Source organism: Ovis aries, chromosome 5 (assembly GCF_016772045.2).
Source record: "Ovis aries strain OAR_USU_Benz2616 breed Rambouillet chromosome 5, ARS-UI_Ramb_v3.0, whole genome shotgun sequence".
Classification (NCBI taxonomy): Eukaryota; Metazoa; Chordata; class Mammalia; order Artiodactyla; family Bovidae; genus Ovis; species Ovis aries.
In genome coordinates this window covers 69,852,090-69,870,089 of record NC_056058.1, presented here as the reverse complement: position 1 = coordinate 69,870,089, position 18,000 = coordinate 69,852,090, and the positions used below count along the sequence as shown (strand labels likewise).

The 18,000-nt window shown below is 40.3% G+C and overlaps 1 protein-coding gene across 3 annotated transcripts in view; it reads left to right on the top strand.

Annotated features, from left to right (window-relative positions):
* The window catches only part of ATP10B (ATPase phospholipid transporting 10B (putative)), a 386,386-nt gene that overhangs the window by 277,916 nt on the left and 90,470 nt on the right, over positions 1-18,000 (top strand). For all 3 annotated transcript variants that reach the window (XM_060416606.1, XM_027970475.3, XM_012178897.5), the window contains one exon: positions 16,585-16,670. In XM_060416606.1, the coding sequence (XP_060272589.1) occupies positions 16,585-16,670 (86 nt within the window). The remainder of the gene's footprint in view (positions 1-16,584; positions 16,671-18,000) is intronic.

The following is an 18,000-nucleotide window of genomic DNA, read 5'->3' as shown; positions in this document are numbered from 1 at the left end:
CAGGACTTGCTTCCCACACCAAACTCATGCCTTTTTGGTTGGAAAATGTCATGGGAAGGTTTCAAGAATAAATTTAATCTTAACCCTGAATAAAAACCAGAGAATTTATTCACTTTAAAAAAGGGAACATAGACCATAAAGAACTCTTAACAGTCCTGTTCCCACAGCCCTCTAGCCTGTTCTGTGTGGGAATCACTGGGGCGGGCAGGGAGCCCCGGGTGCTTGTACGTGCAGAGCATATCTTCATCCAGAGTTAGAGACGAAAGTATCTGCCAGTCACTCTGTTGCAGATTATCTTGAAAAGGACTCTGACCAGGAAGCAGGAAGGTTATCAAGCACTGGTAAATGTCATTAGTTTTCAGATAGAATTCTCAGCAAGCACAGGGCTGATTTGCATGCCAGAGGGTAAATCTTTATCACCTGACTCAGCAGCTGGGGCATAAAGGACATTTAATTCTACAATTTATCCAAGCTAGTTTGCTTAAAAAAAAAAAAAATTAACCACTTTAAGTAGTACCCTTCTAAGGTTGCAGTGTATCTCTTGTGTAGCTGCCCAGGTTGATGTGGTTTGTATAGCCCATAACCGCCAGCCCTTGCAGAGTCCCTGTGAGCCCGTGAGTCCTCGCAGAGAACAGAAATGAACTGCTGATGCTGCTTTGTCATTCTCCCTCCCCGTGTGGAGTGGGACTGACTCTTCTAGTCATCTAACCTGACAGTTGTATAAAAACACACTCTGAGAGCATCACAGAAGCTTGATGATCCCTAGTTCAACTCTTCTTTTTCACATACATCTCTGGCTTATGGTAAAAGCTCAATATATAAATGCATTCTGTGTTGGAGGAAAGAAATTAGCTGTTTCTCTTTCTGCAATTAACAGAATGTTTATTTTTTAATGCACTTAGCTCTTTATTTTTTGTCTTTTATTTTCTTTTTCTTTGAGTTTTATTGAGATATAGTTGACATACAGCACTTTTTTTCAGTTTAATGTGTAGAGTGTAATGATTTGGCTGACACACAAAATGGAATGATTACCACAATGAGTTTAGTGATCATCCATCATCTCATACAGATACAAAATTTTAAAAAATATATGTTTTTCCTTATGATGAGGACTCTTACACCTTACTGTCTTAACAACTTTCATATATAACATATAGCAATGATATTCATGTCAGCAATGCTAATCATATTGTACATTCCATGCTTAGTGCTTCTTTATCTTATAACTGGATATTTGTGCCTTTTATTGCCTTCATTCAATTGTCCCACCTCCTACCTCTGGTAACTATAAGTCTGATTTCTTTTTCTATGAGTTTGTTTGATTGGTAAGCTGGTATTAAAATAGAATTGACCAATAACACTATGTTAGTTCTGGTGTAAAACATAGTGATTTGATTTTCTGTACATGACAAAATGATCACACCATCTGACATCATACAAAATATTACATTATTAATGACTCTACTCCCTAAACTGTGTGTTTCATCCCAATAGCTCATATATTTTTTAACTGGGAGTTTGCTTTTGTTTCTTTTTCCTGAGGAACCAGATCCAAAATAGTACTGCTAAGGCTGATGTTAAAGAGTATACTGGCTATGTTTTCTTCTAGGAGCTTTATGACTCAATCTTAAGAGATTGTGTGTTGCTAGGAGTTTATCCATTTCTTCTGTCTTGTCTCTTTTATTGGCATATAATTCTTCATAGTAATCTCTTCTGATCTTACATTTAAGTTTTTAATTCATTTTGAATTTATTTTTGTATGTAGTGTGATAAAATAGTATAGTTTATTTCACATGCAGCTGTCTAGTTTTCCCAGCACCGTTTATTAAAGAGACTGTCTTTCCCCATTACATATTCTTGCTTCCTTTGTCATAGATTAATTGACCATATAAACATGAGTTTATTTCTGGTCTCTCTATTCTGTTCCATGGATCTATGTGTCTGTTTTTATGCCAGTGGCATACTGTTTTGACGACTGTAGCTCTGTAGTATAGTTTTAAATCAGAGAGTATGATACTTCTAGTTTTCTCCTTCCTTCTCAACATTATTTTCACTATTCTGTGTCATTTGTGCTTCCAATCAAATTTTAGAATTATTTGTTCTAGTCCTATGAAATTTAACACTGGTGTTTTAATAGGGATTACACTGAATCTATAAATTGCACTGGGTAGTCTGGTCATTTTAACAATATTATTTCTTCCAATCCATGAGAATAGTGTATTTTCCATTTGTTTGTGTTGTCTTTGATTTCTTTTATCAGTGTCTTATAGTTTCCCAAATACAGGTCTTTAATCTCCTTAAATTTATTCCTAGGTATGATTCTTTTTGGTGCAGTTGTTAAATGAAATTGTTTTCTTAATTTCTCTTTCTGTTAGTTCATTGTTAGTGTATAGAAATACAACAGATTTCTATGTATTAATTTGTATCCTGCAACTTCATGAAATTCAGTGATGGGTTCTAGTAATTTTTCTGGTGACATCTTTAGGATTTTCTGTGAACAGTATTATGTAATCTGCAAATAGTGACCTTTTACTTCTTCCTTCCCTATTTCAATGCCCTTTACTCCTTTCTCATATCATGTTGCTATAGCTGCTGCAGCTCCTAAGTCACATTAGTCGTGTCTGACTCTATAGCTAGGACTTCCAATAAAAGTGGTAATAGTGGGCATTCTTGTCTAGTTCCTGATCTTAGAGGAAATGATTTCAGATTTTCACTGTTGAGTATGATGTTGGCTGCAGGTTTGTCTTACATGGCCTTTATTATGTTTAGATGTATTCCCTGTATGCCCACTTTGTTGAGAGTTTTTACCATGAAACTATACCAATGAATTTTGTCAAAAGATTTTCATGCATCTATTGAGATGGTCATATGATTTTTTTTTCTTCAGTTTGTTAGTGTGGTATGTCACATTGATTTGAAGATATTGAATGATTCCTGCATCCCTGGAATAAACCCCACTTGATCATAGTATATGATCTTTTTAATATATTGTTAGACTTGGTTTGCTAATATTTTCTTGAGGATTTTTCCATTTATATTTATCATTGATATTGGGCTGTAATTTTTTTGTGGTGTCTTTGGGTTTGGAATCAGGGTGATGCTGGCCTCATAGAATGAATTTGAAAGCATTTGTTTTCAATTTTTAGGAATAGTTGAGAAGTGTAGAAGTTAATTCTTTTTTAAGTGTCTAGTAGAATTTACCTGTGAAGGCATCTGGCCCTGGACTTCGGCTTATAAGTAGATTTTTGGCTACTGACTCAATTTAATTAGGGTTATTGGTCTGTTTATATTTTGTATTTCTTTCTGACTCAGTCTTGAGAGATTATATGTTTCTAGGAGTTTATCCATTTCTTATGTCTTGTCCATTTTATTGGCATATAATTGTTCATAGTAATCTCTTCTGATCCTTTGTATTTCTTTGGTGTCAGCTATAGCTTCTTTTGTTTCTGGTTTATTTTATTTGAGTTTTCTCTCTTTTTCTTGATAAGTCTGGCTAAAGGTTTATCAGTTTTATCTTTTCATAGAATCAGCTCTTAATCTCATCGGTCTTTCTTTCTTTCTTTTTTTTTTTTTTTAGTCTCTCCCATTTATTTTCACTCTGATACTTATTTCTTTTCTTCCACTCACTTTTAACTTTGTTTGTTCTTCTTTTTCTTGTTACTTTAACTATAAGGTTATGTTGGTTATTTTGAGAATTTTCTTGTTTCCTGAAGCTTGTATCTCTACAGCTTTACTCTTAAAATTGCTTTTGAACATAATGATTCAAAATCTATAGAATACAGCAAATGCAGTTTTAAGGGCAGTGTCCTCTTTCATGAGGGGCCAGGGCCCAGGTCCCAGCTCTAAGAGGCTAGAAAGAGGACTCCAAACTGGCAGTTGCCAACACCAGCCTCATGATGGTAGAATGAGCTTCTAAAAATGGCTGCCACCAGCCTCTCCCAGAGGGGGTCCCAGCTGTCTCTTGCCACTCTGGAAGGGTCTCCAAGGTTAGTAAGTTGGTCTGATCCAGGTTCCTTTCAAATGACAACCTTTGTTCTGGATCTCAGAGTACATGAGATTTTGCACGTGCCTTTTAGGAATGAAGTCTTTGTTTCCTTCAGCTCTCCCATACACAAGCCCCACTAGCCTTCAAAACCAGATATTCCAGGGGTTTGTCTTCCTGGTGCAGAACTCCTGGGCTGGGAAGCCTGATGTGAGGCTCAGACCCTTACACCCTGGGGAGAACCTCTGCAATTGTGACTCTCCCATTTGTGAGTTTCTTACTTGTAGGTGTGGATCTTGACTATTACTACATCTCTACATCTCTGTACCTCCTACTCAACAACTTGTGGTTCCTTCATTATATCCTTCATTTTGGAAAATCTCTTCCTCTAGTCTTAAGATCATTCTCATTCATAGTTTCTCTGTAAACAGTTATAATTTGATATGCCCATCGGAGAAGGTGAGCTCAAGGTCTTCCTACTCTGCCATCTTGCTAGAAGAATCTTTCTTTAATATTTCCTAATGGCCCTTGATGGGTTTCAAAGTGGTCTAAGACATACTTCCTGTCCTTTGAGAACTTAGGACTATGGGTCCCTATTTTTCTTTAACATAAAGACTCTCAGTGACAATCAAAAAATTTTTATTAAGAAATATTTTGATAATCCTTGTGCCCCAGTCCCTTTTCTCTGAAAGTAGTTGTCTTTTCAGCATCTATTAGTTAAGAAAATAAATTAAAATTAAAATCTATGAATTTGGTGACCTTTAAAAATAAATTTGTATTTATTGACCTCCGAAATTCCTACAGAAAATTGAAAACCACGTATGTGTGAGAGTTATTTTTACTTTGTCCGCAGACAGCATTTTGGTACACATGGGGATTTATAGACAAGTTGCTATGTTTCATCTACCAGTTGGCTTATAGAAATAACTTGGTATTTGACAATTAAAAGTATAATACACTTCAAGTTCTAAATGGGGGTATGGATATTGCAAATTGTCTAGAATCAAAGAAAGGAGAAATTGCTGTGATCTGTGGTGATAGATGGGTCTTTAAGAGGTAAAACCCTTGAGCTTGGCAATGAAGGTTTAAGAGAATTGGAAATATGGAAAACTTGCAAAAAAAAGCATGAAAAAGGCCCAGAGGGTTTGTTGTGTAAGAAGACAGCATTAAGTGCTTACATCCAGCAAAGAACCAGCACATACTTTAGAATGAGACAAAACTGGATGCTCACGAGCTATGTGACCTGGAGCAAGCTACTTAGCATTACCAACACTCAGTTTTCTCTCCTAGAAAATGAGACTAACCTGTCCGGAACACTTTACAGGAGAGTTGGAAAGATCAAATAAGATTAAGCAAATGAGGGACAGCATTTTGTGAAGTGTGATTTTACCAAGTAAGTAAACATCGTTATTTTTTAAAGGCTCAGAGATACCCAATAGATTGAGCAGACCACTGTGTTGACTCGAAGTCTTAGTTTTCAAGGAACAGAAATGACTCTGGCTCACTTAAGCAAAACAAGATTATTACAAAAATGTGCTGGGAGGTGAAATAGAAGGAGTGAAGTACACGGTGTGATTCATAGAATCTAAGGAAATATGAAGTTCAGTTCAGTCGCTTAGTCGTGTCCAACTCTTTGCAACCCCATGAACCGCAGCACGCCAGGCCTCCCTGTTCATCACCAACTCCCGGAGTCCACCCAAACCCATGTCCATTGAGTCGGTGATGCCATCCAACCATCTCATCCTCTGTTGTCCCCTTCTCCTCTTGCCTTCAATCTTTCCCAGTGTCAGGGTCTTTTCAAATGAGTCAGCTCTTTGCATCAGGTGGCCAAAGTATTGGAGTTTCAGCTTTATATGAAGACCCAGGCACAAAAACAAGAACTAGTACAGCAGGAGAATACTGGTAGCAGCAATTACTTAATAGTCTCCTTTGTTTTTCCTTCCTTGAGTTATTCTACTCAAGTCAAAGTCCCACAGTGAGATAGGCTAGTGGGCAGGGCATCTTGATTTATAGTCCCATGAAGATTATGAGCCAGGGAGAAAAGGTAATTTTCCAAAAGGAAGTTAAAGGATTGTTTTTTTAAAAAAAAAAAGGAGAACAGAACAGAGAGTGAGAGAACAGAAAACAAATTTCAAAAGAGCATTCATACATTTATATAATCACATTTATTGATCAACATGAAGAATACTGAAAAAATAAGCCTAAGAAAGTAAAAGTTGAGGCTAATTCAAGGGGAATAGCCTCTTCTGGATATAGAAATATATCTCAACCTCTTTGCTTCACCTTGACTTTCCTGGTGGCCCCAGGAGGCTTACTGTATATAAGGCATAGGTCAACGAGAGTACCTTAATCCCAGAGTCATTACACTCTTAACTCTTGGCTCACTTTCCTTTGCTTTCACAGATACCACAATTGACACACCAGACTAACCTGGGAACTTTGAGCTGTTTTATGGCTGCAATAATTGAGTTGTGTCAATAACCTTTTCCTTCTCTCTGATTCTCTCTCGCTCCTTCCATGGCCCATACATTATGAATATTCAATAAATGCTTGAATATGTGGATGGATAGGAGACTAGTCTGTTGGGATCTAGGCCCATGTCGGGATCTAGGACCTTGACTCCTTTTGCTTGTTTATTAGTTGAGCCAAAGAATTAGATTTTCTTTTCTTAGTTGAGCCACATTTCCTTGCAAGAGCAATCTTATTCCCATGAATCAAAGTCAACATTTGTACCTGGAGCTTTTACAGGTCTTTACAGAGGTTTTCATTGTTATCTCCTCATCCATCACCTTTCAGTATTTAATGTCCTAGTATTCATCTCTCCAGCTAACCTTACCTTTACAAATCTTTATGTTGTTGTTATTCAGTTGCTAAGTCATTTCCAACTCTATGTGACCCAATGGACTACAGCACACCAGGCTTCCCTGTCCTTCACTGTCTCCTGGAGTTTGCTTAGATTCATGTCCATTGAGTCAGTGATGTTATCTAATCATCTCATCCTCTGCCATCCCCTTATCTTTTTGCCTTCAATCTTTCCCAGCATCAGGGTCTTTTCCAGTGAGTCAGCTCTTCACATCAGATGGCCTTCCAATGAATATTCACAGGTTTCCTTCAGCCCTGAATATTCATTGGAAGAATGAATCCTGAAGCTGAAGCTCCAAATCTTTATAGTATGCCTGTTAACACAAGGTATCATGAGAGGTGCTCTAGAGGAAGCTGACAGTTTACTCAAAAACACAGAGACCTAGATACACCAGTGTTAAATGGAGGCATGAGAGTTTATGTGGAAACATGTTAAAAGAACAGTTCTTATTGACTGAGGTGAAACTGTTTTTTGGATAGGTTTCATAGAAGAGGTGGCAAATTAAAAAATCTCAAATGTTAAAAATATGTGTATAAAATTAATAATTCTCAAAGAATATTCTGTATCTAGGCAGTTTTGTGTCTCAATCTCTACTCTTTGAAAGTACACTACTTTAAATTGCAAATATACTTGGAAGAAGTAACACACTGCATTGTTTATTAGTTGTAGTAATTTTCATATATTTTCTGTGTGTGTGCATGTATGCTTATTTACTCCATCTACTCTTTGCAACCCCATGGACTGTAGCCCACCAGGCTCCTTCGTCCATGGGGATTCTCTAGGCAAGAATACTGGAGTGGATTGCCATGCCCTCCTCTAGGGGTTCTTCCAAACTGAGGGATCAAACCCAGGTCTCCCACATTACAGGCAGATTCTTTACCATCTGAGCTGCCAGGGAAGCCCATGAAAACTGGAATGGGTAGCCTATCCCTTTTCTAGGGTATCTTCCCCACGCAGGAATGAACCAGAGTCTCCTGAATTGCAGGCGGATTCTTTACTAGCTGAGCTACTAGGGAAATCCCATAAATTTTCTACAATATATAAAAAACATATTCTTTTTTTCCCTAATCAATCTCCTTTTATCTTTAACCATAGGATAGTACACATATTACAAGTGACCCAGCCATGCTTATACAGTAGCTTTTATAGTATAGAATGATATATACAGATTTCTCTTATTACAAGTTGTTATAACCTAGACCCCCACCATGCTTATATAATAGTTTCTATTGTATAGCATGATATATATGGATTTCTACTATTATAAGTCATTATGACCTCCAGGCATAAAGCCTAATATTTTTTCCAATAGATGAGAAAGAAAATAGAAAAATTCAGATCATGTCCATTCTTAATGGACGGTAGGATAGAGAATCCTTGCAACTTCACCTCGTGTTAACTTGGAACTCCTTTGAGAACAATGTTTAGTTCTTTCCCCACTCCCCAAGGGACATTTGAAAATGTCTGTGAACATTTTTGGTTGTCACAGCTGAGGGGGAGAAAGGGAGGGTGCTACTGGCATCAAGTTGGTAAAGGCCAGGGATTCTGCTAAACATCAAACAATCATCCAGCCCGAAATGTCAAGAGTGACAAGGCTGAGCTACCCTGGTCTTAGAAACACCTTGACCTGCCAACCAACCGGGTATCTGTGTAGATACTAGAAAAAACAGTGAGTACAAAACCTTTCATGAAACATAAAAGTAAATCTTTTAGAAACAGAGTAATACAAAAATGTTAATAGCAGTAAGTCAAAGGTCAGCATGACAATATTATGTATTTTAGCTTTTGATTCTTATTTGACCCAAGTTAAGGGTGGTAGTGATGGTGGTAATGATGATGATTTCTAGACATTGGAGTTTGCTTATATTTTTTTATTAAGATATAACTGACATATAACCTTATGTTCGGTCTAGATGTATAGCATAATGACTTTTTATCTGTATATATTGTGGAATGATCACAAGTGTAAACAAATACTGATCACCATACATATTTACTTTCTTTTCTTTTGATCAGAACTTTTAAGATCTACTCTCTTAACAACTTTCAAATATGCACTGTAGTAAATATTAATCTAGTTTCCATGTTTACATTATATTTCTTGACTTATTTATCTTTTAACTGGAAGCTTCTAACTTTTGACTTCCTTCATCCATTTCACCCACCCACCACTCCCTGACTCTGGCAATAGCTTTTTATTAAAATTTAGATTCCACATATAGTTACCCCTGAATAACACAGAGGTCAGGGATGCTAACCATCCACACAGTGGATGGTTATATATATTTGTATATAACTGACTATTTATAATTTATAGTCAGTCCTCTGTAGTCACAGTTCCACATCTACCAATTCAACTGACCACAGATCAGGTAGTACCATAGTGTTTATTTAAAAAAAAAAGAAAACCTGTATAAGTGGATCCACACAGTTCAAACCCATGTTGTTCAAGGGTCAACTACATGTTGACCTCATTCATCATACCGGGTACTTTGATCATAGGTAGTGGGAAAGGAACATAGAAAAGGAAACAGGACCGAAAGGAGTTAAATGATCGTATTTCCTTTGTGCGTCAAAATAGCACTGTGGTTTAAGAGGGTGGGCTGTATGGCATCAGAAATTCTGAGGTTGAAGCCTGTCTTCTGCTCTGCTAACTGTGTGCCATTGGGAAAATTCACTGACTCTCCCTAAGCCTCAGTTCCTTCTTCTGTATTATACAATAGGGTAGTAACAGTGCCGATATGATCAGTTTATTGTGTGACTTCAAGAGAGGAGCATGTGTGAAATATTTAGCTGTTCTTGACACTTAGTGAGCATCCAATAAGTGCCGTAATAATAATCATAGAAAGAGAAAGTGGAATAGATGTACTGTATTGATGATGATGGTGACAGTGATAACAATGACTGTGGTGATAATGACGACTGGCTTTAGATTCCAGTGTTGTAGCTTGCAGGGCTGGCTCTGTTACTTACCAACCATAAGACAAGTGCTTTATTGGTTTGCACTTCTATCCACACCTCTTAAGGTTACTGTGAAAACTTAATGACTGAAACACAGTAAATGCCCCACATCATTGGATCTGACCTGAAGAACCACACACGATGCTGTCCTCTACAGAGGGGGTTTATCTTTTCCTGTACCCTGATGGCTATTACTTTCCTCAAGGGTGGTGCCTTCAGTAATAGGCTCAGTCAGCAAGAAAAGGTGGTTAGTGGGCTTTATCCCCAAGGTAAGAAAAGCTAAGTGAGCCAGAAGTGGATCAGAAACTCTAGTAGGGAGCTGCTGTGTAGCTCAGGAAACTCAACTCAGTGCTCTGTGAAGACCTAGGAGGGTGGGATGGGGTGAGGGGAGAGGGAGGGAGGTCCAAGAGAGAAGGGATATATATATACATACAGCTGATTCACTTTGTTGTACAGCAGAAACTAACAACATCATAAAGCAATTATACTCCAATAAGTAAATTTTACAAGCCCAAAAAAGTAAATAAAGGTCCCTGACAGATTTGTAGGGCTTGACAGTCGCCCACCTCTGTGGTCCTTGGGTTCTCCTAGCAGCTGCCTGGAGTGAGTTACAGCAAAGCCAGGGAAAGCAGCAATCCTGAGGGGCTGTCTGGTAACAGTGGGGCCCGTGTGTCCTTCTCCACAGCCATCTAGGGAAGAATGGAAGGAGCCCAGGGGACAGGGAGCTAGGAAGGGCAAAATCACCTCTCCCTGTGGAGAAGGAGACAGAGCGAACACCCAAGACAAGTGCCCAGAAGAGTAAAAGAACACGGGACACTTCAGAAGGAAGGTCACCGGGAAGCCCCACTGAGCGACAAGACAGCCGGGGATCCCTGGGGATGATTAAACAGGCGACGGGCTCACTGCAGTGTGATCATTAGCTCTCAGACCCGCTGCTGCAGACATCTGAAATGAGTTCGAATTCCAAAAGCCAGCAGTGAGGCAAGTGGTATGGATCCAGAGGGAAGCACATGGCTTAATCAGGACCGCGAAGGCAGCTGACAAATCACGGTGTTGTTTGTCATCATCTCAGAACTCAGCAAGTGTTTGTCCCTGAAAAAATCAATACCTGGAGGGGAAAGGGCTGTATTTTTAGAAACTCCTGGATGGGTAATTTATTTCAAGTGAGCAGAGAGTTTATTTATGTTGGCATCCCCACAGAACCAATGGACAGTATATTTACACCAAGCCAGAAGATGCTGTCATTTCTTCTAATCAATTTACCCCTTTGAACAGTTGTACCTTGCAGCTTGGAGTGATAAATTCACTACTCAGGCTAAAAGCTCTACCCAGGGAACCAGTTCCAACACCACCGTTAGCGCTACTTCCTTCTATCGCATGGCCTGTTACATCTTTCAATACTTTCCCACACAAATTCTGTCTTCTGAGGCACAATGGTGTTCACTTCAGTTCAGTTCAGTCGCTCAGTCGTGTCTGACTCTTTGCGACCCCATGAATCGCAGCACGCCAGGCCTCCCTGTCCATCACCAGCTCCCGGAGTTCACTCAGATTCACGTCCACTGAGTCAGTGATGCCATCCAGCCATCTCATCCTCTGTCATCCCCTTCTCCTCCTGCCCTCAATCCCTCCCAGCATCAGAGTCTTGTTTCCAATGAGGCAACTCTTTGCATGTGGTGGCCAAAGTACTGGAGTTTCAGCTTTAGCATCATTCCTTCCAAAGAAATCCCAGGATTGATCTTCAGAATGGACTGGTTGGATCTCCTTGCAGTCCAAGGGACTCTCAAGAGTCTTCTCCAACACCACAGTTCAAAAGCATCAATTCTTTGGCGCTCAGCCTTCTTCACAGTCCAACTCTCACATCCATACATGACTACAGGAAAAACCATAGCCATGGTGTTAGCCCCATTCTATAGATGAGAAAACCAAGGCTCAAGGATTGAATGTACTTTTAGCCAATGTAGGGTTGAATTAAAAAGCAAGATCTCCTCACCCCTAGTTTTTTCCTCAGGTTGGACTTTAAGAGATTGTAAACTAAAATACCTAACAAAAGAGAAAAAATAAAGAGTCAAGAATGTGTTTTATGCTTGGCTACAAGAATGTTTGTGAGGGTAGGGGGTGGGGGACAGTGTGTTGTACAAGTAAGAACAAAGGGTCGGCAGTCAGACTTGGATTCAAATCCTAATCCTGATATGACCACAGGCAGCCTCTTAACTCTTTTGAATCATAGTTTTCCCATCTCTCAGTTCAGTCGTTCAGTCGTGTCCAACTCTTTGCGACCCCATGAATCACAGCACACCAGGCCTCCCTGTCCATCACCAACTCCCGGAGTTCACTCAGACTTAAGTCCATCGAGTCAGTGATGCCATCTAGCTATCTCATCCTCAGTCGTCCCCTTCTCCTCCTACCCCAATCCCTCCCAGCACCAGAGTTTTTTCCAATGAGTCAACCCTTCGCATGAGGTAGCCAAATACTGGAGTTTCAGCTTCAGCATCATTCCTTCCAAAGAAATCCCAGAGCTGATCTCCTTCAGAATGGACTGGTTGGATCTCCTTGCAGTCCAAGGGACTCTCAAGAGTCTTCTCCAACACCACAGTTCAAAAGCATCAATTCTTCGGTGCTCAGCTTTCTTCACAGTCCAACTCTCACATCCATACATGACCACTGGATAAACCATAGCCTTGACTAGATGGACTTTTGTTGGCAAAGTAATGTCTCTGCTTTTCAATATGCTATCTAGGTTAGTCATCACTTTCCTTCCAAGGAGGAAGCATCTTTTAATTTCATGGCTGCAATCACCATCTGCAGTGATCTTGGAGCCCCAAAAAATAAAGTCTGACATTGTTTCCACTGTTTCCCCATCTATTTCCCATGAAGTGATGGGACCAGATGCCATGATCTTTATTTTCTGAATGTTGAGCTTTAAGCCAGCATTTTCACTCTCCTTTTTTACTTTCATCAAGAGGCTTTTTAGCTGCTCTTCACTTTCTGCCATAACGGTGGTGTCATCTGCATATCTGAGGTTATTGATATTCTCCTGGCAATCTTGATTCCAGCTTGTGCTTCTTCCAGCCCAGTCTTTCTCATGATGTACTCTGCATAACAGTTAAATAAGCAGGGTGACAATATACAGTCTTGACGTACTCCTTTTCCTATTTGGAACCAGTCTGTTGTTCCATGTGCAGTTCTAATGGCTGCTTCCTGACCTGCATATAGGTTTCTCAAGAGGCAGGTCAGGTGGTCTGGTGTTCCCACCTCTTTCAGAATTTTCAACATTTTATTGTGATCCACAGAGTCAAAGGCTTCAACATAGTCAATAAAGCAGAAATAGATGTTTTTCTGGAACTCTCTTGCTTTTCTGATGATCCAGTGGATGTTGGCATTTTGATCTGGTTCCTCTGCCATTTCTAAAACCAGCTTGAACATCTGAAGTTCACGGTTCACGTATTACTGAAGCCTGGCTTGGAGAATTTTGAGCATTACTTTGCTGGCGTGTGAGATGAGTGCAATTGTGCAGTAGTTTGAGCATTCTTTGGCATTGCCTTTCTTTGGGATTGGAATGAAAACTGACCTTTTCCAGTCCTGTGGCCACTGCTGAGTTTTCCAAATTTGCTGGCATATTGAGTGCAGCACTTTCACAGCATCATCTTTCAGGATTTGAAATAGCTCCACTGGAATTCCATCACCTCCGCTAGCTTTGTTCATAGTGATGCTTTCTAAGGCCCACTTGACTTCACATTCCAGGATGTCTGGCTCTAGGTGAGTGATCATACCATCGTGATTATCTTGGTCATGAAGATCTTTTTTGTACAGTTCTGTGTGTTCTTGCCACCTCTTAATATCTTCTGCTTCTGTTAGGTCCATACCATTTCTGTCCTTTATTGAGCCCATCTTTGCTTGAAATGTTCCCTTGGTATCTCTAGTTTTCTTGAAGAGATCTCTAGTCTTTCCCATTCTGTTGTTTTCCTCTGTTTCTTTGCATTGATCACTGAGGAAGGCTTTCTTATCTCTCCTTGCTATTCTTTGGAACTCTGCATTCAGATGCTTATAGCTTTCCTTTTCTCCTCTGCTTTTTGCTTCTCTTCTTTTCAAAGCTCTTTGTAAGTCCTCCCCAGACAGCCATTTTGCTTTTTTGCATTTCTTTTCCTTGGGGATGGTCTTGATCCCTGTCCCCTATACAATGTCATGGACCTCCATCCATAGTTCATCAGGCACTCTATCAGATCTAGTCCTTTAAATCTATTTCTCACTTCCACTGTATAATCATAAGGGATTCGATTTAGGTCATACCTGAATGGTCTAGTGGTTTTCCCTACTTTCTTCAATTTAAGTCTGAATTTGGCAATAAGGAGTTCATGATCTGAGCCACAGTCAGCTCCTGGTCTTGTTTTTGTTGACTGTATAGAGCTTCTCCATCTTTGGCTGCAGAGAATGTAATCAATCTGATTTCGGTGTTGACCATCTGGTGATGTCCATGTGTAGAGTCTTCTCTTGTGTTGTTGGAAGAGGATGTTTGCTATGACCAGTGCATTCTCTTGGCAAAACTCTATTAGTCTTTGCCCTGCTTCATTCCACATTCCAAGGCCAAATTTGCTTGTTACTCCACGTGTTTCTTGACTTCCTACTTTTGCGTTCCAGTCCCCTATAATGAAAAGCACATCTTTTTTGTGTGTTAGTTCTAAAAGGTCTTGTAGGTCTTCATAGAACCATTCAACTTCAGCTTCTTCAGCGTTACTGGTTGAGGCATAAACTTGGATTACTGTGATATTGAATGGTTTGCATTGGAAATGAACAGAGATCATTCTGTCATTTTTGAGATTTCATCCAAGTACTGCATTTCAGACTCTTTTGTTGACCATGATGGCTACTCCATTTCTTCTAAGGGATTCCTGCCCGCAGTAGTAGATGTAATGGTCATCTGAGTTAAATTCACCCATTCCAGTCCATTTTAGTTCGCTGATTCCTAGAATGTCGACATTCACCCTTGCCATATCCTGTTTGACCACTTCCAATTTGCCTTGATTCGTGGACCTGACATTCCAGGTTCCTATGCAATATTGCTCTTTACAGCATCAGACCTTGCTTCTATCACCAGTCACATCCACAACTGGGTATTGTTTTTTCTTTGGCTCCTTCCCTTCATTCTTTCTGGAGTTATTTCTCTACTGATCTCCAGTAGCATATTGGGCACCTACTGACCTGGGGAGTTCCTCTTTCAGTATCCTATCATTTTGCCTTTTCATACTGTTCACGGGATTCTCAAGGCAAGAATACTGAAGTGGTTTGCCATTCCCTTCTCCAGTGGACCACATTCTGTCAGACCTCTCCACCATGACCTGCCCATCTTGGGTGGCCCCACGGGCATGGCTTAGTTTCACTGAGTTAGACAAGGCTGTGGTCTGTGTGATTAGATTGACTAGTTTTCTATGAGTATGGTTTCAGTGTGTCTGCCCTCTGATGCCCTCTCGCAACACCTATCGCCTTACTTGGGTTTCTCTTACCTTGGACGTAGGGTATCTCTTCACGGCTGCTCCATCAAAGCGCAGCCGCTGCTCCTTACCTTGGACAAGGGGTATCTCCTCACAGCCACCTGTCCTGACCTTGAACATGGAATAGCTCCTCTAGGCCCTCCTGCGCCCATGCAGCCACTATTCTTTGGACGTGGGTTGGCTCCTCTCGGCCACCGCCCTGTCCTTTGGCGGGGGGTAGCTCCTCCCGACCACTGCCCCTGACCTTGGAAGCAGGGTAGCTCCTCTCGGCTGCCACCCCGACCTCGGATGTGGGGTAGCTCCTCTAGGCCGCCGCCCCTCGGTCATGGGGTCCTCCCGGCTTCTCCCCCTGACCTCAGATGTGGGGTAGCTCCTCTCTAGAGAGGCGATAATCAAGTTCTTACTTCACAGAAGAATTGTAAGCTTGAAGGAAAAATAGCATTTCTAAAGTTCTCATCACAGCATCTGACAGAAGTAAGAGTCCAGTAAATGCTACTTATTTTGTTTTATAAGCTATTATTTTCACGGCATTTTTGCAACAGCCAACAGTTGAAACCAGGTCAGTGTTCAGTAGTGAAATATGGTGGCATTTATACAGTAGGTTTCTATCCTGGTGTTTAAAAAGATGTAGAAAAATGTAATAATGTGTAAAAATGTTCACTGTATATGACCACTAAGTCTCATTTTTGAAATGCATAAATGTGGGTGTGTGTCCATACATAAATGTATGTAGGTGTATGTACATACTTATTTAAACTCTGGAAATTCTAAATACACAAGAACATTGGCTAGCTGTAGGTGGTGTGATTTATAATTTCTTCTTTTTGATCATCTTTTTCTGTACTGCCCAGTTTGGTAGCCACTAACCCCAGGTAGCTGTGTAATTAAAATTAAATAAAAGTTAAAAATCAGTTCCTCAGTCATACTACCATATTTCCACAGCCTCACATGATGTGTGGCTTCCACTTTAGACAGTGCAGACATAGAACATGTCCATCATGGCAGTAAGTTCTACGGGGCAAATTGAGTCTAGAGACTGAAATCCAGGCCAGAAAAAAATAGTCAGGACAGGGCCCTCCCTTTGCCAAGCACTCAAGTTCTCATCTGCATCTACTTCTTCCTCCTTAATGAGGATGTTAGCTGTGTTTTCTAACACATTACAATTATCATGGTGCAACAAAGCGGGGATTACCTTATTTGCAAAGGTTCTAACTGTGATTAGCTCTCCCAGTGATCCTATTAAAACGAGATCTCTCTGACTTAATAACCTCACAGCATTCCCTCTCTCACAGGAGGTACAGTTCCAACCAGAACATTTCCACAACACCATCGTGTGTGAGAAGCCCAACAACCACCTCAACAAATTTAAGGGTTATATGTAAGTATTTGCCACCCGTGTGTTGCTTATAAATATTGCCTCTGCAGCTAGAAGTTTTGTCTCGAAATGGCCGAACAGATAAGCATCTGGGTCCTAAGAAAGTTTATTTCTTTTTATCTTAAGAAAAGGCTAGAGAAACCTAACTAAATTGAGAAACCTTTTCCAGTCTTTGTTGCTGATGGAGTGACATTTAATTATCTCGCAGGTTTAAATTCACTAATAGTTTTTTCAGAACTCTGTGAAACAGCATCAAAATTGAGACCACACTCTGATTCAGGGAAGGCAAGTATGATTAAATTTAGACCAGATTTCTGAAGGAGCCTTTATTGCACTGTAGGTAAGAATGGGGACTTTGGAGTTTGACAGACCTAGATTCAAAACCAGGCTCTATCGCTTACAAGCTGTGTGACCTTCAGTAAATTAATTAACCTCTCTGGGCCGTCATTGCCACTTCTGTAAAATAAAGATTACATCACAGGAATTTTCTTATCTGAGAGTTGATCATATATAAAGCATGGCAACAGGCAGAGTAGATAGTTCATGGTGTTACTGCTGTTGCAATTACTGTTGTTATTATTTCAGTTTTGATTCAACCCAAGTGCTGTAATTTTGCTCCCACATTTGACAACCGGTCTTAATGCAAAAGACCAAAAAAAAAAGAGCAGTGGTAAAAGATGTGAATAAAGGGCCTATTCAGGGCTTTAAGACTTTCAGAGGACTTTCTCAGAACATCATCTCATTTAATCTGCAAAACAACCCAGGGAAGTGAGAATTCTGATTCCCAGTTTTCAGATGGGAGATCTGATGATAAAATTTTTCAGGATTCCCTCAGAGGCATACAGCAGCTACAAGGCAGGGCCAGGACTTCCATCCTGTCTTTTCACTCTAATCCCTGAGTTTTGCACTGTGTGCACACAGACAATGAGCGCAGACACGTTATGGCAGCTTCTCTGCCAGTAGGCTTGCAATGAGACTTCAGAAGTTTTCTCAGGAGGCAGGTATTAGGGCTTTCCCTCCAACCACTGTTTCCCAGGCCATATGAGATGTCTTGAGGAGCAAGATAAGAGGGGGAAAAGCAAGAACAATGCAAAAGAAATGGCAGATTTTCAGTGCAAATTACTTTTTAAAAAATTAAAGAGCACAGATGGAGACAGACAGAGAAGGGCGCAAGTTCCTGGAGGAGAAGAGGATTCATAGCAGGCATCTGGCAAAGTGGAGCTTGCCACCTGCCTGGGCAAGAAGTCCTCCCCTCATGCACAAGTTTTATGGATTTGGTTCATCCCAAGGCTCCCATGCCTTGAGTCATTCTCCATCCTCTTGAAGAGCAGCC